Source organism: Phascolarctos cinereus, unplaced genomic scaffold (genome assembly GCF_003287225.1).
Source record: "Phascolarctos cinereus isolate Bilbo 61053 unplaced genomic scaffold, phaCin_HiC Scaffold_2;HRSCAF=192, whole genome shotgun sequence".
NCBI lineage: Eukaryota > Metazoa > Chordata > Mammalia > Diprotodontia > Phascolarctidae > Phascolarctos > Phascolarctos cinereus.
Genome location: NW_027555625.1, coordinates 52383131 through 52404296, shown reverse-complemented (window position 1 = coordinate 52404296; position 21166 = coordinate 52383131). Strand labels below are relative to the sequence as shown.

Below are 21166 nucleotides of genomic sequence, written 5' to 3'. Positions count from 1 at the left end.
TCATGCCATCCTCAAGCCATGTGCTCATAGGTAGTGGAAGGGACCTCGGAGGACATCTGCTCCGATCTCTTTGTCTTACAAATGAGCAAACTGAGGTTAAGTGACTTTTGTCAAGGTCATGCAGCGAGTAGCAGAGCCACAATTCAAAGGCAGGCCCCCGTGATCGCACATTCAGTGCCCTTTTCCACTGTCCCTCAATAATGGGGTATCCTGTTTACAGTTATAATCATCCTAATAATAATAGCCCATCATAGAGGGGCAGCAGGGAACAAGGGGGACCTGTGTTCAAGCCTTGTCTCTGAAGAGAATTAAATAGATGATAGGTAGGTGATGTGACCTTGGGCAAGTCACTTAACCTAACTATCTCAGTGCTCTAGGCTAGTGGTGTTCAGTTCCCCTGTGGGTGGCATATTGACTTAGAAAATCACAAATTAACATTGTCTATGTTGTATTGTGGAGGCAGCTAGGTGGCTCAGTGGATAGAGCACAGGGCTGACCTCAGACACTGTGTGACCCTGGGCAGATCACTTAACCCCTATTTGCCTCAGTTCCTCATCTGTGAAAAATAGGGACTCACTGAAGAAGAAAATGGCAAACCGCTCCATTGTCTTTGCCGTGTCATATAGAGCTGGACACAACTGAACAACAATGTTGTATTTTTATTTGTACCGTTAAACATTTCCCAGTTATATTTTAATCTAGTGCAGTTTTGTGGGCCTGAGTTTGACACCTCTGCAGAATTTAGACCACTCTCTAAAACTGCAAATTTCAGAGAAACTTCCGATCTGCATTGGTAGAGACAGTGTCATCATCTGGGAATTCCCTATACCTGTGAAATTATGGGTTCATGCCCTATTCTAATAGATATATCGACAGATAGATAGATGAATAGATGGATAGATGGACAGATAGTAGATTAATGATGGATGGATAGATTAATAGATGATGGATGGATGGATGGATGGATGGATTGATGATTTTCCCCATTGGCTCAGACTTATGATTTTGTTGGCATGGTAAATTCCCATAACAAAGCTCTCTAGCCATAACACCACGGTGCCTCTCATATCTACATATACAAATGTATATGTGTACGTTGGTCTGTGTAATATAGCACCTTACCTCCCTCAGCTCCTAGGAGCCCCTGTACTGGACCAGAGTCAGATGATGAGGGAATCTGGGATGTTATCTGCTACTTGTGTGGCCATGGGGAAGTCATATTCCTTCTCTGGGCCTCAGTGCCCTTGTCTGTAAAATGAGAACATTGAATCAAGTGATCCTGGCCAGCCCTGACTCTTAGGAGGTAGCCCTTTGCATCTTACAGAAGAGAAAACTGAGTCTCCAAAAGGAGAGGGGTTTTCCCCCAGGGGACACAGCCACTAGCCGCCAGTGGGGTGGGTACCTTATCCGAGGTCTGTCTCCTTCTCCCAGGCCAGACCTCTGTGTACCACACCAACCTGCCTCCCTTTATCACTTCCATCATTGGCCCCATCCAGACTCATTTATTAACGGCCTATCTGGCCACAGCACTCTGCCTGGGACTGTCCAGAGTGAGTTAAAAAGATACAGTCCTTGCCCTCTGGGGGTTTACGATCTGAGACAGACACACTGTCGCAGACAGATATAAATGACTTCAGACAACTGAACAAACATTGAGCAAAGACACAATTAAATACTTTTTAAAAAATTAATGACATATCCATATGCTATGCAAGCGGAGGGCCGAGCACATGGTCTGAGAAGGATGTGGATGAAGGGAGAGTCATGTTTAGAAAGGGTGGGGTAAATGGGAAATTGGCTCCCTCCTTACCAGTTACCCGGAGAAGACTTCCTAGTAGTGATGTTTCAAGAATAGCTTAAAACTCCAAGGGGTTGTGGGGTGTATGATATGGGAGGGGTGTGTGTGTGTGTGTTTTAATGCCATCGTCGGCATAGCACTTCCATTGAAGTTCATAGAACCAAGGAGGAGGATTGGCTGCCACACCCAGAGTGGTCCGGTTGGGTCTGTGTAGATACACACTCCCTTCATTCTCCTTAAAGCCAGTGACATTGAGGATCAGCTCTGTCTACCCCATGCTTGTTGAATAGAAGTGCTAGATATCTCCTGCTGCTCTGAAAGTTTCTGCCTTTAGATAACGTAGACCCTCCCTTTCTCTTCCCCCTCAACATGCCGGGTGCCCTGGCTGTGTGTCCTAAGGACCACCAGGTCTTTCCATCTGCCCTGCAGCTGCACCTGCTTATACATGCTGTCACCCCCAATTAGAATGTGAGCTGCCTAAGAGCAGGGACTGTCTTCTTCTCTTTGTATTCCCCTGAGCTTAGCATAGTGCTTGCCATATAGTAAACACTTTAAGAAATGCTTTTTTCATTCATTCATTCATTCATTCATTCATTCATTCAGCCACCTCTTTTCTCTCTCCTCCCCCCTCTCTATTTCTTTCTCCTCCCCCTCTGCTCTTTCCCTCTCTTCCCTCTTATTTCTTCTATTTGCCTCTCTCTAGCATTTTCCCGGTCTACCTGACTGTCTCTTCCACTTTCTCGGTCCATCTCCTCCTGCCATCTTGCCTCTCCAGCTGGTTTCAGTGGCCTTGCATCACTCATACCGTCAAACATTCACACCCTCTGAAGGAATATTGGTGGAGCAGAAGAATTCCGGAGTCAGGAAGGCATGGGAAGGGGGGTGTGATGCAGACATAGGCACCACCCAAAAGCCATAGCTAAGTAAGGGTTGGGGAGAAGCAGTGATAGGGTGGAGATGAAGGAACGTGTCTCTGAGGTGAGGAGAAGAAATAAGAGGTAGGGAATGAGAAAGCTCTGGCTCTCCCCCACTGACTGACCCAGGACCCTCTAAACAGGATGGAGAGGAGCTGAGGAGGCAGGGAGAGAGACTCTCATCAGCTGGGCCTCACCCTTCATTTCCTGCAAACAGGCAGCCAAACCACTCAACAAGTAGACGTGACTTGATTACTGTAGGAAGTTCTCTCTCTGTGGGTTCATGGGATTTCCCCTAGAAGCTCTGAACATTTCTGTGGTGCTCTCCTTTCTTTCAAATGCTTCCCATTGGAAAAAAAAAACCATCCCCAACCCAACTGAATCCTTTGAGCCTCCTTCCCTCCATCTACCAGATAGCTTGATAACTAAGGAAACTAGGACCCAGACAGAAGTCACTACATAGTAAAATCAAAGGACCATAGATTTGTGTGTGTGGGGGGGGGGTTGTTGTTTTTTGTTTGTTTGTTTTTTGTTGGGGTAGGGCAATCAGGTTAAGTGATTTTCCCAGGGTCACACAGCTAGTAAGTATCTTCCATGTTCTTTTTTTTTTTTTTGGCTAGGCAATGGGGTTAAGTGACTTGCCCAGGGTCACACAGCTAGTAAGTGATATGTGTCTGAGGTCACATTTGAACTCAGGTCCTCCTGAATCCATGGCCGGTGCTCTCTCCATTGTGCCACCTAGCTGCCCCCGCTAGTAAGTATCAAAGGCTGGGTTTGAACTCAGGTTTTCTTGACTCCAGGGCTGGTTATGGTGCCACCTAGCTGCTCCAGGACCGTAGATTTAGAGTTTAGAAAGGACCTCAGATGTTTTCTCCCTTCATTTTATGGTTGAAGAAAATTGAGCCCACAGTGGTTAAGTGACTTACCCCAAGGTCTCATAGGCAGGGGCGAAGATGAGCTGGCAGGAACCTCAAAGCTCATCTCGCCCAATGCTATCAAATGAAGATAGGAAGATCCCTGTGGACTGTATACTGACTAAGAAAACCACAAATGAACATTTTCTATGTTGTTTGGTATTTTTATTTCTTTTGTTAAACATTTACCAGTTACATTTTCATCTGGTTCAGGCAGCTCTGGGGCGTTTTGTGCTGCCTCCATCTGTGAGTTTGACACCTGTGATAGTCCAACCCCTTCCTTTTACAGAGGGGTAGACTGAGGCTGAGGGAGGCTGTGACTTACCCAGAGTCTCTCAGACGATACAAGATGTAAAACAAAACACAAATAAAAGATAATCCTGTCTGGATTCTCAGTGTTCAGCTGTGGGTAAGAGAGACTAAGCGAGGCTTGACCGGTGAGTGAAGGAAGGGTGATGGCCTGGCCAGAGGGATCGGGAAAAGCTCTTCAAGCCCTGGACTGAGTGAGAATGCTGTTGGGGAAACTGAGACCATGGAGGTGGCAAGGAGAGGACAGTTAGAGTCAGGGGGAAACACAGGAGTGCTTGAGTCAGCAGCTGCTTATGGGGGATGCTTTGAAGGACATGGTGAAGCCCCCTGCTCTGGGGAGTCTCTAAGCCTAACTGTTTGGGTCCAAGAATGTGCCAGGCATGTCTAAAGTAATGTGAGTGAGATCTTAACAAGCATACCAGAGCTCTCTGTTTGAGTAATCATTGTCTCCTTCAAAGTAGTCCCCTGGAGAGCAGAGGCACTTATTCCTGGGATTTGGGATTTATTGTCAAACCTTGCAAGAAAATCAATCTTACTTCTTTACATCCCCTAAATATGAGCCCCAGGTGTTCTGATTGCTCCCAAGAGGCCGGGTAGGTTAGCGAAGGGAGCCAGACAACCTGGATTCTGTTTCTGCTTTTGCCCATGGCTTGTGGTATGACCTTGGGCAGGTCCCGTCCTCTTTTGGGATCTTGGTTTCTCCATCTGCTAAATGGAGATAATCTTTCTACCACCAAGGGAGGGGTGTGCTGAGGATACATGGGACAGTAGATAGGAAGGTAGCCAGAGGTGTCCCAAAGAGAAATAAGATAGCAGGTATTAGTGACGGCAGCGGCCCGTGGCATCTCATCTCAGGGGTTAGGGGTCTGTGCTCCTGAGGCCCAGGCCTGGAGTTTGAGCACTGTCGTGGCCCTTTGCTCTCTTCCGTGGCCCTAGATGCATGATCTGGGGCAGTCAGAAAAGGTATGGGCCCCAAGTCTCCAGAGAGTGTGGATGACTTAGGACAAAGGGGACCCTTCAGTTGAGAAAAGCACTCGTGTGGTTCAGGATCATCTCATACAAAATATGACGTGTTACTGCTTCCTGATTTGGGGACAATTTGTGGAGAAAAAAAGAGCCCTTCATTAGAAGTCAGGACACCAAGGTTCCAGCCTGGGCTCTGCCACTGTGACTGGGGGAGACCCAGGGGAGGGGAAGGGGCACAAGATGTGGGGTCAGAGGCGCTAAGTCCAGGGCCCGGTTTCTCCCTGTGTGACCATCCCAAGCCAGTCATATAACCACTCTCTGACTGAATTTCTTCATCAGGATGATGAGGGCATTGGACGAGAGGGTTCCTAAAGCCCTTCCATCTCTAGATCTATAAGGCTGAGCTGTCTTGCCTCTCTGCCTCAGTCTCCTCTGTAACGTTGGGAGAAGAATATTGCACTGCTACCTACCTCACAGGGCTGGTGGGAAGAAAGCACTATGGGGACATATGCTGCCTTTTTTTTTTGTAATGAAAAGCATTAGATTAGATAGCTCTATCATTCCTTGTTCTAAGCTCCCTTCCAGTTCTGATGTTTTTTTGTTCTAAACTCCCTCCCAGCTCTTGACATACTCTCTTCCAAGGGTCCTCCCAGCTCTGACATTCTGTGTTCTAAGCTCTAGATCAGCTTGTAACAGCTTAGGGTTCTAGAATTTCACCTGGTTTCCCTGATCAAGTAATGAGGCCTCATCGTCAGGCCCTAAGACATCAAGACCCCTTGGGTAGGATAAGAACATTTGGGTGACTGTGACTCTCCCCTGCTTCCCCTCACTGCCCCATTCTAAGGGGTTTTGAGTTGTTGTTTTTTTTCCTTTCCCATTCCACTGTTAGTGCTAGGAAGCTAAAGGGGAGGTGGAAGGTAAGAAGGTGATGGGCTAGGTTTTCCCCAGACCCTAATTGTCCTCCTACCCATTCCTACCCCCCCCCCAATCAAGAGTCAGGAGGACCTTCAAGGCCCCAAGGTTCTGGAGCAGGGAAGGGAAAGGCTCTCCCTTCCCCAGCAGACTGGTGTCTTGGAAGGAAAAGGGAACAAGCCGGCTCATGGTCACCCCTATCAAAAAGCTTCTCTGGGCTGAGGAATTGAGGGGTTGGTCAAGGGCGCCATCTCTGGGCAGCCTGGCAAATCACCAGCTCGTGGAGAACAAAGTCCCCCGACCGGAGAAGCCAGGTCCTTCCGTCTCTGAGAGGTGGAGCTTTGTCACCTGGATTGCAGTTTCCTCCCTGATCCCCAGAATTGGCCCAGGAGGCCTTGACGCATTTCCCAGATCCTTTCTGCTCTCCTGTGCCCAGAGCAGAGTAGCAGAGATTCTAGGAGCTGGAAGTGGGGGAGAGGAGACAGGAAGAAAGATTCCAGCCAGGCCACTGGGACCTTGTTGGAGCAAGCAGCTTTCTCCCCTCCCTGCCCCCCGGGCCCAGCTGTTTCATAGGCCAGCAAATGTGTTCAGGCTGGGCTAGGAGTCTTCCAGGGTGTAGGGCAAAGCCTGAGACAGCCCAGCCCAGCCTGCCTAGCAGGCCTGAAATTCAAGACTCTGGCCTTGCTGGGGAAGGAGAAAGAGCTTCCTCCTCCCCTCTATGCCCCTGCTGATATTGATTCTTCTTATTTCCCCCCAGACGAGGCCATTTGGTGCAAGACCACCAAGCCTGTGCCAGAAGCTGGACTGATAAACACGTTCCTCATGGCTGAGCCCCAGGGCATCACCGGCAACCCAGTGAAGATGGAACCTGGGGACCCTGAATACCCAGCCACCATGCACTCAGACATCCAGCTTCTGCCTCAGCAAGCCGGGATGGCAGCCATCCTGGCCACCGCTGTCATCAACAGTGAGTACCCAGTGGACGCCACTGCCAGGCCACGCCCCTTCCTTCCCTCGCTGGTCAAGCCTCACTTAGTCTCTTACCCACAGCTGAACCCTGAGAATCCACACAGGATCCAGTTAGCTTTAGAAAGGAAGTTTATCGCTGTTCACTCACTTCAGTCGTGACCCCCATTTGGGGTTTTCTTGGCAAAGGTATTGGATAGGTTGGCCATTTCCTTCTCCAGCTCATTTTATAGATGAGGAAACTGAGACAAGCAGGGTTAAGTGACTTGCTCAGGATCAACCAGCTAGTAAGTGTCTGAGGCTGGATTTGAACTCGGGTCATCTTGCCTCCAGGCCTGGTGCTCTATCCACTGGGCCACTTAGAAGGAAACACCAGCGCTCGAAGGTCGCATGAGGGCAAGACAGCTGTGAGCCAAGGTTGCCAAATGGGCGTCAGGCACAAATTGGGAAATCGTCAGGACAAGCAGTAGGCTAGGAATCCAGGCAGCCAAGGCCAAGTGTGAGGAGTACGTGGTACCACAGAGAGGTCCAAGCCCACAAGAATCAGAAGTGTAGCAAATCAGGGAGCATGGCAGAATGTCAGAGTTTCGAGGGATCTTTGGCAAACTATGGCTGAGGGTCCAGTCTGGCCTGTTTTTGTGCACCCACAAGCTAGGAATGGTTTTTTAATTTGCCGACCCCTGGTCTGATACGACCTCTCTCATTTATTTATTTTTTTTTTAAATTTTTAGGCAATTGGGGGTAAGTGACTTGCCCAGGGTCACACAGCTAGTAAGTGTCAAGTGTTTGTTCTGAGGCCAGATTTGAACTCAGGTCCTCCTGAATCCAGGGCCAGTGCTCTATCCACTTTGACACCTAGCTGCCCTGTGACCTCCCTTGTTTAACAGATGAGGAAACTGAGTCCAGTGGAAGTAGTTAAAAACCTACTTCTCACTTCTCCCAAGTTCAGTGCTCTTTCCATTAGACAACACTGCCTCGTGTACCTGGTAACACGTGGCTGCTAGGGATAAGGAAAAGCAGAAGATTAGTAATCCAGATGGATAAACCATGCGTTCAACGGCCCAAGCAGGTATCAGAAGTCAGAAGAAACAGAAGGATCTAATCCCCACAGACTGTCAGCTCAGGTCATCAGGGGAGCTTGAGTCTGATCCCCATATTTTGCAGATAGAATTATTAAGCCAGAGAGAAGACAAATTACTTTCCCATTAGCGATAGAATTGGAATTAGCACTCATGGTCATTCAGTGCTTTTCTTACTGGTCCATAATGCCCCAGGAACCCAGCAATTAGAGTATCGGGACCTGACCTCTTCCCTCCCTGATCCCATCATGCTGTCCTCCCAGTGGCTCTTAGATGTGGCCCTTGAACCCCAGGTACAAGGGGGTGGGGCGGTCAGTGGATATATCTGGCTGCTGCAGGTCAGGGGACAAGGGAATAAGAATAGATTCTGACAACAAGCCTTGGACTGATTTCAGACCAAATACCAGTCCCGGGATGAGGGTGGGGAACAGGAGGTCTGAATAAATAAAATCCATAGAGAGGGGCTCATGAATCTCATCTCTCAGCAGAAGTCCAGGAGACTGTTGAGAATCTCCCTCTTCTTTCCTCCCCTCAAAACCTCTTTCCACTCTCAAGTAGCTGGGGAGCCAGGAGGCAGGTGGCACAGGTAGAAAGGGCAATTTTTAGAGGGTATAATTAGCCTTGGCAGTAGAAGCAGTACTGTGGGGGGCTGGAAGACTTTGCAGGAGCTTCCCCAACCTGGCTTAGAATGAGGCGACATGCTATTGGATTGAATCTTGGGTCTAACGCTTAGTAGCTGCATGAGCTTGGGCAAGCGACTCAGCCTCTCTGTGCCTCAGTTTCCTTATCTGTAAAATGAGCAAAGTCACACCTGCCATACAGGGTGGTTGTGACAAAAGCCTCCTTAAAACATGATAAAAACGTAAGTTATTGTTATCTTATTCTGTCAGGTGATTAGCCAAAGTTGGAAGGGAGTTAACTTATTTAGAGGTTTTCTGGTCTGATGATGATGATGTTATTATTATTATTAACAGATAAAGAAACTAAATAACTGAGAAGGAAAGTGACTTGCCTGAGGTCACATAGGCAGGACTCTGCTACTTAGACGGGGTAACATGATACGGCAGAGAGGACCTGGGTTCAAATGCTACCTCAGACTCTTACTAGAGTTGTGTGACCCTTGGCTAGGCGCTTAAACCCTCTCTGGGCCTTAGTTTTCTCATCTGTAAAAGGGGGGGTGGAGGAAGAGAGGGGGGAGATTCAGCTTCTAGACCCTTTCCAGCTTCTGATTCAATGCTCTTTCCTCTCTTTGTCTTAGGAACTATTTATCTCACATCTGGCCCTAGCACTAGACACTTAAAGAAAGAAAAAAAAATTGAGTAGTATGGAGATGTCCTGAAATGCGTATTAGATTTAGTCAGAGTTCAAATCTCAGCTCTGATCCCTGTGTGGCTGTAGGCAAATCACTGGAGCTCTTAGCCTAGGCAACCTCTGAGGGTCTGATCCTGTGGCTTCTGGCCTACCAGCCCAGTTCCTGGGTCCTTTCCCCATATTTGCCGTGGTCCAGGTATGGGAAATTGGCAGACCAGTCACCTTGATGAACTTCACATTCCCAGGCTACCTTGGGCATGGAAGCTCACCAGAGAATCCATGGGACACCACCGAGGCCCTTTTGTTCAGCCTGCCCCTGACCAGGAATAACTTCTACAGCAAACCCAACAAGAGGTCTTGGGTCCATTTTTACAGCATGCCCGCCAAAACGGCAGTATTGCAGATGCTAAAAAACCCAGACTGTGCAGCAGATCTTGGGGGATGCCCAGATCAACTGTGGCAGCTGTTTACTAAGACTACACCCCTCCTGTCAAAGGAGAGAGGCTAAAGTATGGCATGGCCGAGAGGAAAGGTAGAAACAGCTTCTTGGGAAAGAAATTTAAACTCAAGGGATAACCAGTGAGTGAGTGAGAGAGAGAGAAAGGGGGGGGAGAGAGAGAGAAAGGGGGAGAGAGAAGGGGGGGAAAAAGAGGAAGGGGGAGAGAGAGAAAGAGAGAGAGGGAGGGAGGGGAGAGAGAGAAAGGGAGGGAGAGAGAGAGAGAGAGAGAGAGAGAGAGAGAGGAGGCCAGAAAGGTAGAAGGGATGGAATCTAGTTCCTGAAGGGACACGTACTCAGAGAATTGAAGAAAGGGTTTAAACTGGAAAGATGAACACTTGGCTAGAGGAAGCTGTGCATAACTCTGGGCAGCACAAAGGCTCTGAAAGACTGGCTGCTCAGAGTTTGCCAGAGACGCCCATTTCCTTTACCACCAAAGACATAAGCAGAGGTGATGAAATCTGGCCCTTGGGGTAAAATGCTCAGGAGACTCAAGGTGTGAAAAGGTGGAGGCTTTTTGTTCTTTTGGGGGCCTTTGCTTGTTAGGATCATAGAATGTTACGGTGGGGAGGGGGCCTTGGGGACCCTCTAGCCTACTTCTCCACCCCCACCCCCAGGCTTTGTGTAGAGGAGGAGCCAGGCCCAGGGGGAAGCAATTTGTCCAAGGTCACCCGGGTGGTAAGAAGAGCCAGTATTACCCAGTCTCTTTACCCAGAGTCTACTACACCAAGACCTCCAGAGAGGTGCTTTTATGGTTCCGATTATAGGTGGAGAAATGGGGCGTTAGAGCCTTCATGAGCCTGGGAACTAGAATTCGAGCAGAGAGGGAGCGGGGAGAAAAGAGACCTCTTACCTCCTTTGTCACCACCCCTGCCCCTGGGATCAACTTTCTCTGCCACTCCTGACCTTCCTCACATCTTTTTTTTTTTGTGAGGCAATCAGGGTTAAGTGACTTGCCCAGGGTCACACAGCTAGTAAGTGTCAAGTGTCTGAGGCCAAATTTGAACTCAGGTCTTCCTGACTCCAAGGCCAGACCTCTATCCACTACTGCACCACCTAGCTGCCCCTTGTCACATTTTTTGGTTCCCTCAACTCCCTGCCTTCTAAGTCATTTGAGCAATCATTAATTAAGCACCCACTGTGTGCCAACAACTGCCCTAAGCCCCCAGTACCGTTATGTACCCATTCTTACCAGCCGAGATAGTCTCGTACCGTGGAGAAGACAAGACAGGGGAATATGATCATTGTCTAGGGGACCTCAGACACCTCCTACCTGTGTGACCTTGGGGCAAGTCACTTAACCTCAGTCTGCCTAAGTTTCCTCATCTGAAAAATGGAGAACCAATTTCTCAGGGTTCTCATGAAGATCAAATGAGATAATATTTGTAAAGTGCTTTGCAAACCTTAAAGCGCTATATAAATGCTAGCCGTTATTATTCTGGGTTGGACCAATGGCCTCTCATTCCCTTCTGGCTCTGAGGGTCTGTGATTCTGGGAACAGCCCTGTGGCCACCTGTGAGACATGAAGAAACTCACTCTTTTCACCCTCCCCACGCCATGTTTGCTCACACCGTCACATGTAAACCCACACTCTCACACGCCAACATTTGGTCTCTTGTTCATTTAGTTATATTAGATCTGAGCTCCTTGAGGGCGAGGAACCATCTTTTGCCTCTTTTTGTATCCTTAGCACTTAGCACAGTGCAGGCACATAGGAGGTGCTGAATAAATGTTTATCGACTGACTAGCTAGTTTATTTGTGGAACAAACTGAGTACTTCTTGTGGGCCAGCACTGTGTAGGCTCTGAGACAGGGGGGTGTTAAGCTTAAAGTCGAGTGGGGAGCTGACAGGTGCGGAACCTCCCTTTAGTAATTCAGGGCATCTCCTCAATTTACAGTGTTAGATCATTGCCCAGAGCGCTGAGAATTGCCTAGGGTTATGCAGCCAGTATGTCAGAGGTAGGGCTTGAACCCAGCCTACGTCTCTGTCCGCTACACCACACTGCTTCTCTAAGACCAACCCCTACAGACAAAAAATATCATGTGTTAACAAGGCAAAATATGAGGTGCCATGAAAGGTACAAATAAAGTGCTGTGGGGATTCTAGGGAGGGAGAGATCCCCTCCGATCCAATGAAGTCGGCTTCATGGAGAAGGCAACCCAGAACTGGGCCTTGAAGGGTGAATAGAATTTTTTTTTAAGGCAGTTGGAGTTAAGTGACTTGCCCAGGGTCACACAGCCAGTAAGTGTCAAGTGTTTGGTCTGAGGCCGGATTTGAACTCAGGTACCCCTGACTTCAGGGCCGGGGCTCTATTTACTGCGCCGCCTAGCTGCCCTAGATGAATAGAATTTAATGGGGGGACTCCTCGCACACATCTCCATAGGTTTACTCAGCCTCACATAGGTTCCCACACTAGACAGTCATTCTCCTTGCCCCCAAGAGTCGTGCTTTTGAGGGCACCACCATCCTCCCAGGCACTCAGAGTTGTGTCTGCCTCTTCCTAGACCCCTCTTCTCGCCCCATAGCCACACAGCTGATCAGTCTTGTGCTCTTCCTCCACATCATTTCTTCTTCCTCTCCCAACCATCCCTCTAGTTCCCTTCTCATCTAGACTATTGTCCTAACCTCCACACTGACTTCTGCTGTCTCCCTTCTCCAAGCTCAGCTGGCACAAATCATTTTCTTTTCTTTTCTTTTCTTTTTTTTTCTTCTTCTTCTATTTTTTTTAAAGGCAATTAGGGTTAAGTGACTTGCCCAGGGTCACATAGCTAGTAAGTGTCAAGTGTTTGAGGCCGGATTTGAACTCAGGTCCTCCTGACTCCAAGGCTGGAGCTTTATCCACTGCACCACCTAGCCGCCCCTATAAATCATTTTTTTGTGGCCTAGGTCTGGAGGGTCACTCCCCTGCTCAGAAAGCCATAGGGGCTTCCCATTGCCTGTGAGAACAAAGCCCTTCACCTGCCACTGAAGGCCCTCCAGAATCCAGCTCCCACCCACCTTATTTTAACCTTGACAAAGGAAGCTTCAGCCCAAGTGGACTCATTAGCCGCTCTTGGAACTCCATACTCTACCCCCACCACACCTTTGCACAAGCTGTGCCAACAGTTCATGCTCCCCTGCCTGTCATTTCCTCACCTCAGGTTGCTTGCTACAAAAAGCCTTCCTTGGTCTCCCCCGTGATACAAGGGCCTGCACATTGCACCCCCCACTAAAAGGCCGTCTCCTTTGCGTTCGGGCTGTTTTCTTGATCATCTCTTGCACACAGTAGGCTCTTAATAAATATGGGCTGTTGTTAGACCAGTCTTTGCTCCAGTTGAGTCTAATAACCTACAACCAGTCCTTTGAGTGTTCATGGCTCTGCATCCTGGATGCAAGGGGGAGGGGAGCAGAGAATTCTTGGTATCATTAGTCACGCTGGCTTCTTGGGGTCTGAAGAAGCAGTTGGTAGGGGTGGGGGGGGGTAAGTATATTAGAAGTGTTTATCAGGGCAAAGGGGGAGGGCTGACAGTTATTTGAGGGGCCCTTAAGGAGGGAAGGAGTTGGAGCCTAGAGATATTGAAAGATAAGTAATTACTAACTGTGAGATTGAGGTCAGGGTATTTTATGTATAAAAACTGGAAGTCCTTCCCTCCCCCTCCCCCTCCCTACCCACCAAGGATATTCAGGTACCCAAATGGAGGTGCTTTTGGTACCTCTCCTCATCAGCTGCCAGGAGGTGACACCAGAAAAGCATCGAAGGTCAGCATGGAAATACATCCAGCATACAGAATGTTAAAACAAAGCATGGGCACCACAGACTGCAGACCATTAGAACACAGAATTTTAGAATGCAGGAGAAAATAGAATGCTCTTAGAAATCATTTGGTCTGACCCATTCTTTATTTTATTTATTTTTTTTTTGGCTAGGTAATGGGGTTAAGTGACTTGCCCAGGGTCACACAGCTAGTAAGTGTTATATGTCTGAAGCCGTTTTGAACTCAGGTCCTCCTGAATCCAGGGCCAGTGCTCCATCCACTGCACCAACCAGCTGCCCCCATCTGACCCATTTTTTAAAATTCTATTTTTCAATTAAAAAAAGCAAACCTTAAGAAGCCTCGAGCAGGTTACTGGATGATGTGCTGAGGATAGAAAGATTTTTAAAAATTGGCACAAGGCCTGCCCTCTAAGAGCTTACAGTCTAATGGACATTAGGAACGTGGGTGGGCCCAGCTGCTTTTGCAGTGGGGGTTCTTTCCCCGGGGTCCGCAAGCTTGTTTGTTTACATTTTGATGACTATTTCAACCAAGTTAGTTTCCTTTGTAGCCCAACGTGTTTTATTTTATGCATTTAGAAGCACTCTTCTGAGGAGGGGTCCCGTGGCTTCCCTAGACTGTCACCAGAGGAGTCTGGGACCCAACAAAGGTGAAGAAGCCCCGAATTAGAATGTGATCGATGCGAGGGAGGAATGAGATCGATCCAACAGGGAGGGATGAGAAATTAGCTGGCCTTTTTTAAAAAATAAGTTTTTATTGATGTTTTCTCTTCCTAACGTCACCACAGTCTCCCACACTTCCCTCCCCCAGAGGCATCCCGTAAGACAAAGCATTTTTAGAGAAGATTTTTTTAAGAGTCAGCACAGCTGATGGATATATTGGGGAAAAGTCTGACAAGGGCTAACATCCATGGCACGGGCAGGTCTCCCCCTCCGCCAATGCTGTCCCCTCCTTGGTCCTTAGAGTTTTCTTACATTTACTTTTGGTTCTTTAGGACTTTGGATTCTTCTTTCCCTTTCTGTGGTTGTAGTAACTGGTTCTTCTGATTTCTATAGCACTTTAAGGTTTGCACAGCATTTTGTAATTATTATCTCATTTAAACCTCACTACAATCCTAGGAGGTTGGTGCTATGATTATCCCCATTTTCCAGATGAGGAAACTGAGGTTGACAGAGGTTAACTGACTTGTCCAGAGTCACGGGTCAATAAAAGTCCAGTGAAGGGGTTAAACTCAGTTCTTCCTGATGCTCTGTCTACTCTGTCACCTGCCTGCCTCAAGAGAAGGAAACTGAGGCCCAGGGAGGGAGTGATTTGTGCCAGGGCCCCATCCTTCACTGTGGGTGCTCAGCTGGCGGGTGGAGGGAAGAATGTGGCCCAGAGAGGACCTCATCCCTGCCTTTTCTCCTCCCCCAGAGGACATCTTTCCCTGTAAAGACTGCGGTATCTGGTATCGCAGTGAACGGAACCTGCAGGCTCACCTCATGTACTACTGCGCCAGCCGCCAGAGTTCGGGCTCGCCGCTGGTGGAGGAGAAGCCCAAAGAGACGTACCCCAACGAGCGGGTCTGCCCCTTCCCCCAGTGTAAGAAGAGCTGCCCCAGCGCTAGCTCCCTGGAGATCCACATGCGAAGCCACAGCGGTAAGGCCCCCACCCCCAGCCCTCTTTGCACTGGCAGGACCCAGGATCAGGGAGGGTTTGGACATGGGCTGGTGGGAGGGTCGGCCCACCTGAGCACCGGCTTCCGCCTCAAGCTGCCCTGCTGTGTCCTCCAGGAGAAAGACCCTTCGTGTGCCTGATCTGCCTGTCGGCCTTCACCACCAAAGCCAACTGTGAGCGGCACCTGAAGGTTCACACAGACACCCTGAGCGGTGCGTGGAGGAAGGGGGCGGCTGAGGGCCGGGGAACCAGCAAGGCCGGTGAAAGGGAACCGGGAGAGGAAGGGGGGCCGCAGATGGGGGAAGAGCGGCCCGAGCCGGGCTGGGGGCAGCAGGAAGGCCGGTGGGGTCTCACGGTCCCTCAGGCTCCCTGACGTGCTTGGCACTGTGGTCTGCAGGGATCTGCCACAGCTGTGGCTTCGTCTCCACTACAAGAGACATCCTCTACAGCCATCTGGTAACCAATCACATGATCTGCCAGCCGGGCTCCAAAGGCGAAATCTACTCCCCCGGCGCAGGTCACCTGGCCGCCAAGCCGGGCCCCGCAGGTGCGTCAGCTGTGACCCGGTGGGAGGGTGCGGGCCTCAGCCACGGGCCCCTGCTGGCCGTGGGCGGGAGAGGGGCTGTCGGAGAGCGTCAGCCCTGCCCCTGGGGTCAGTCCTAGGAAGGTGATAGAGGGTAGTGTGCCCATTCTTGTGACCCTGGGAGAAAAGGGGAGGACAGAGCATTGGTCCTCATACACAGTAAATAATCAGTATCTGCTTCCTGCTGGTATTGAAGTCAGTCAGTCAACAGGTATTTATAAAGCACTTACTGTGTGCCAGGCTCTGTGCTAAGTGCTGGTGATGTGGAGACAAGGAAAAACATGGTCCAGGCTAGGAAGGGAAGGAGGGAGGGGGCAAGAGAGGGAGGAAGGGAGGGAGGAAGAGAGGGAGGGAAGGAGGAAGGGAGGGAAGAAGAGAGGAAGGGAGGAAGTAAAGGAATGAAGAAAAGGAGGGAGGAATGAAGGAAAGACGGGAGGAAGAGAAGTATGAAGGAAGGGAGGAAAGAAGGGAGGGAGGAAGGAAAGGAAGGGAGGAAGAAGGAAGAGAGGAAAGAAGGGAAGGAGAGAAGGAAGGGAAGAAGGAAGGAAGAGAGGGAGGGAGGAAGGAAAGAAGGGGAGGGAAAAATGAAGGGAAGAAGGAAGGAAAGAAGGAAAGGATGAAGGAAGAAAAGAAAGAAATGAAGGGAGGGAGGGAAGAAAAGAGGAAGAGAAGGAGAGAGGAAGGAAGGGCATGTGAGTGTATTCCATAGAGTATGTGGAGGGGAGTAAATTGCAAGAAGACTGGAGAGATGGGAAGGGTCGTGTTGTGAAGAGGCTTGCAGGCCTACCATGGGTCATGTTGATCCCAGAGGTAGTACGGAGCTGCCGCCACTTGGTGATGCCTTAGAACACTCATCATGGCTGCTGAAGGGAGGATGGAAGGAGTGGCGAGATGCTTGGCCTCGGCTGTACCTCTCTGTAGGGCCCCCGCCTCTTCAGGCAGCCCCTCTCCGGCACGGGAAGCGCACACCTGATCCTGTTGTCCCTCCTTTCTGTTTCCCCTTAGGTCTGGCTCAGGCCAGCTCCACGCCAGGCCTCAAGTGTGGCCTCTGTGGCCTCCTCGCCGATAGCCTCACCAGCCTCCAGCAGCACGTGGCCCTGCATGGCCCTCTGCCCGCTCCGGACTCCAGCCAGGCACCCCCGGGCCCCGAGTCACCCACTCCTCCAGATACTTTGGCCAAGAAGGCCCCAGCTGAGGCAGAAAATGGGGAAGCCCAGGCTGCCCCCCAAGAAAGCTGCTCCTCCTCTTCCTCGTCCTCTGGCGAGGGGGCAGCGCTGCTCCTGAGGATCAAAGAGGAGGCCCGGGAAGGCCAGGGGGCGGAGCCTGAGACGGCCAAGAGCCACAGCCGGGCCGAGCCCGGTGCCAGCCCTCGGTCAGAGCCCGAGTCGTCCTCGAGGACATCCTCCCCCCAAAGCCTGGCATCTGTGAAGGTCAAATCAGAGCTGGCCAGCCCCACGCCAGGCTCCAGCCCCGTGCCCAGTGAGGCGGGTGTGGGCTCCTCTGGAGGCACCATCTTTCTGCCCCAGTACGTGTTTGGCCCTGAAACCTCTGTTGTCCCTCAGGCGTCTGAAATCCTGGCCAAGATGTCCGAGCTGGTTCACAGCCGGCTCAAGCAGGGCCACGGAGGGGTGGCACCAGCCCTGTACCCAGGGACCCCTGCGCCCAAGGGAGCCACCTGTTTCGAGTGCGAAATCACCTTCAATAACATAAATAACTACTACGTGCACAAGCGTCTCTACTGTTCCAGCCGCCACGTGGCGGAGGACAGTCCCCCCGGAGCCCGAAAGTCGAAAGCGGCAGCCCCCTCCAAGGGCCCCTCAGGCACTGTGGTTGCCCCCGCCAGAGCCATCCTCCCCCCCCAGCCCCCCGAAGGGCAGGGCCCACCTGCCCCTGCTGAGGGTGAAGTGGAGGGGGAGCACCTGTCCCCAGCAGTGGAGGCTAAGGCTGAGGAGGCGGGAGGGAGAAAGGAAGCCTCTCCGGAGGCGGACGGGATGGGCCGAGGCAGCGAGGACAGCCAGAGCCCCAGGAGCTGCGTGGATGACACGGATGAGGATCCCATGAAGACCGTGTGCGAGGCCTGCAACATCCGCTTCAGCCGCCATGAGACCTACACGGTCCACAAACGCTACTACTGTGCCTCTCGCCACGACCCCCCTTTGCGGCGGCCTGGGGGCCCCAACAAGGTGGCCTTTCTGCCTCAGCCAGTGCGCACTCGGAAACGGCGCAAACTTTATGAAATCCACGCCGCCACCAGCAATGCCGGCCCGCTGCCAGCAACTCACCCCCCGCCGCCACCGCCACCTCCTCCCCTCGGGGAGCTGCCCGCCTCCCCACAGCTGGGCATGAGCCCGGCCGAGGCACTGGGGTTGGGGACCCGGCCCGACGTGCCCCCCGCCCTCCTGCTGCCTGTGGGCAAGGCTCCCGCCTCAGCCCCCTCCCCGAGCTCCAGCCCGGACACGGACGGCCCCATCGACCTAAGCAAGAAGCCGCGGCTGCACAGAACTGAGGGGGGGCCCCCAGCCCCCCCTCCACCGCCGCCTCCACCTCTGCTGCCCCTGGCTGACTACCACGAGTGCACGGCCTGCTGCGTCAGCTTCCACAGCCTGGAGGCCTACCTGGCCCACAAGAAATACTACTGCCCGGCTGCTCCCCTGCAGCAGAGTGCCTTGGAACAGCTGCAGAAGATTCAGGGCCTGGCCAAGCCCCACCTGGGCACAGAAGGACCCCAGGGAGCGCCTGGGGAGGAGCTGGAGGGTGGCATGCGGGTGAAAGTGGAGAAGGGGGTGGCATCAGCCAACCCAGGACCAGGCAAAACCTCAGGCCTGCCAGTCGCTTACTCTGGTGGGGACCCTCTGCACCGCTACCCGGGCTCCAAACCCCTCCACCTCCCTGGTGGGAAGCCTCCACCCCCAGTGATGTGTCCCTACTGTCCTCTCAATGGGGCCATCAAAGGCGACCTGATTGAGCACTTCCGCCATGCCCATGGCCTCCTGGTGGCCAAGCCGGTGGCAGGACACATACTGGCCGAGGCAACCGCACTCCACACCCGGACGCCTGCCGAGAACAGCCTCCCGGCTCCTCTCTCACTGCCCTCAGCGACCTCTTCTTCCTCCTCCTCCTCCTCCTCTTCCTCCTCAGCCTCCTCTTCATCTTCTTCCCCACAGCCAGGCCCCAGGCTCCCCCGGGACAGCTTCAATGGTCATGAGCTCAAGGAGTCCCCGGCCCCAGCCAATGGCAGTCCCCTGCCCACTGGCTCACCCCGGCCCGGCCTGCCCCTGTCTCCAGCCACTGCCCCAGCCCTCACTCTCTCGCCAGTGCCTGAAGCTCTGATCCAGCCTCCCACCCCACCCATGTACACAGACAAGGGGGTCCAGACCCCCAGCAAAGTCACCCCTGCCACCATCCCCAACGGCAACCACAGATACTGTCGTCTGTGCAACATCAAATTCAGCAGCCTGTCCACGTTCATAGCACACAAGAAGTATTATTGTTCCTCTCACGCTGCAGAGCATGTAAAATGATCCTGAACTCCCTCCCCTCTCCCCTTCCTCCCCTTTCCCCCTCAACTCCATGCCTGTCCCACCACACTACAGACGGATGACCAGTTGACACGCCCTCAGTCCTGGCCGCAGCCCAAAGCCCGGGACATCTCAGCATGTGGCTGACAGGGAGAGGATGGTGGCGGCGGCAGCTGGGGGGCCTGCTCCCCAGAGCACTACGGCAGGGCAAGCGATCCCCTTCTGCCCCAGGAATCTTTCCAACGAAGCACAAGGCATCGATCAGTCAGTCGGGCACCTCCCGGAGCTCCGAGCCACCTGGATGGACTCCCTTTGCCCCTGAGCCCAAGAGCCCAGTGACCGAGGAGGTGGGGTGGGATGGCCAGAGGAGTGGCTCGCTACAAAGAAAGGCAGGGTTGGGCGGGGGGCAATGAGACCCCAAACCCTCGGCACTTAATAAAGAATTACAGTTTGATGACGAATGTTGGTTAAGAGCCTAGTTGTCTGGGAGATGGGGGCAGGGCAATGGGAAAGTGGCAGGGTGGGGCTTAGCAGTGGGTGGCCCCACAAACTTGCAGTGCCTGAAGGGCCTCATCAGGCCCCAGGGTGGGCTCAGATGATAAAGATCCCCCCTTTTGCTAGTTTGGCCTCTAAGAAGAAAGTGCACCACACCACAGACCCCATCCCAAGGCCTTCAAGTATATCGGGCTCCTTAGATCATAGAACATAAAACCGGAAGAGACTCGAGAACAGGGGTTCTCAGCCTTTTTTGTGTCTGGGACCCCATGGCCAGGCTGGTGAGGCCCCTCAGGCCCTCCTCAGAATCAGGTTTTTAAATGCATGCAATGAACTACAAAGGAAGTCAATTGTATTGAAATACAGTTATCAGGATATTTCAAAAGCAAATTCACGGGCCCCAAGTTAAGAACTCCTATTCTAGAGATCTTCTCATCTGCTGCTTTATTTCACAGAAAAAAAAAAGTTATAACTTGCCTAAAGCATGCCAGCGGTTCTCTTGGCCAACCTTCTCATTTTACAAATAAGGAAACTGAGGCCCAGTGAGCTTAGATGGATCAACTGCTGTTCTGCCCAGGTAAATTTGAGATCCAGTGGAAAGGCATATACCATTCTAGTTCTCTCCCTCACAGCTGAACGGGAGCCCCTTCCTTCACTCTCCCTGTCCCTTGAAAGTGCCTGGGGCTTGGCATCTTCCTGCCATCTTAAAGAGGGGAGGCCTGCTTCCTTCCTCTGTGCTTAGGATAGAATAGAGGCTCCAAAGCTGTGGTTGGACTTGGATGTCCAGGAGAGGCAGAAGTGTAGACAGCTTCTGGTCCTCACTATCCCCTGCCATCCAGGGAGCGGGAGCTGGTTGTCCATCTGGTCGGGGAAGGCCTTCTGGGAATCATTTAGGACCAGAGTCTGGGCCAGGTTCTGGCGTAGCACCTTCAGGTCCTTTACATAATGTCCCTGGAGGCAGTATAGTGCTTAGCACAGTGCCTGGCACATAGGTGCTTAACAAATGCTTACTAAGTGTTCTTCAATAAGGCCACTGGATTTGGTACAGAAGATAGGTTCTAATCCTAGATCTGCCACTTGCTAGCTGTGTGATCGTGGACAAACCACTTTCTGAGCCTTAGTTTCCTCCTCCGAAAAATGGTGGGGTGAGGGCAGACTAGTGACCTACTAGGGTCTCTTCTAGTTTTGAATCCTTTGATACCGTAAACCAGCAATGTTTGTACCCATGGTAACTTAATGGATCTACCTTGAGAGTCATGTCTCGTCCAAGCAGACACAACCTCTCCCCCTACCCGTGGCTGGCCCACAGGCCTTCTCCCTTGCTCTGACCCCCATCCACTCTTTGTGAGCCCATTGGACAGTAACTCCACTCCTCAGGCTTGGTCTGCCTCTGGTCACTGAGAGAACCCAGCCCACTGACCTATGGCTGGATGAGAAGCAGACTCCACTCCACCACGATTCTCCCCTTCACCCTTCCCACTCAGGGGACATCATCA

General features: G+C 51.7%; 1 protein-coding gene across 1 annotated transcript in view; it reads left to right on the top strand.

Annotated features, from left to right (window-relative positions):
• Nucleotides 1–19636, top strand: part of ZFPM1 (zinc finger protein, FOG family member 1) — a 200681-nt gene extending 181045 nt beyond the window's left edge. The window contains exons 6-10 of the mRNA XM_020989183.2: nucleotides 6571–6780; nucleotides 14832–15056; nucleotides 15191–15286; nucleotides 15472–15621; nucleotides 16663–19636. Coding sequence (XP_020844842.1) covers nucleotides 6571–6780; nucleotides 14832–15056; nucleotides 15191–15286; nucleotides 15472–15621; nucleotides 16663–19178 — 3197 coding nt within the window. The 3' untranslated portion in view covers nucleotides 19179–19636. The remainder of the gene's footprint in view (nucleotides 1–6570; nucleotides 6781–14831; nucleotides 15057–15190; nucleotides 15287–15471; nucleotides 15622–16662) is intronic.
• Nucleotides 19637–21166: the final 1530 nt, after the last annotated feature.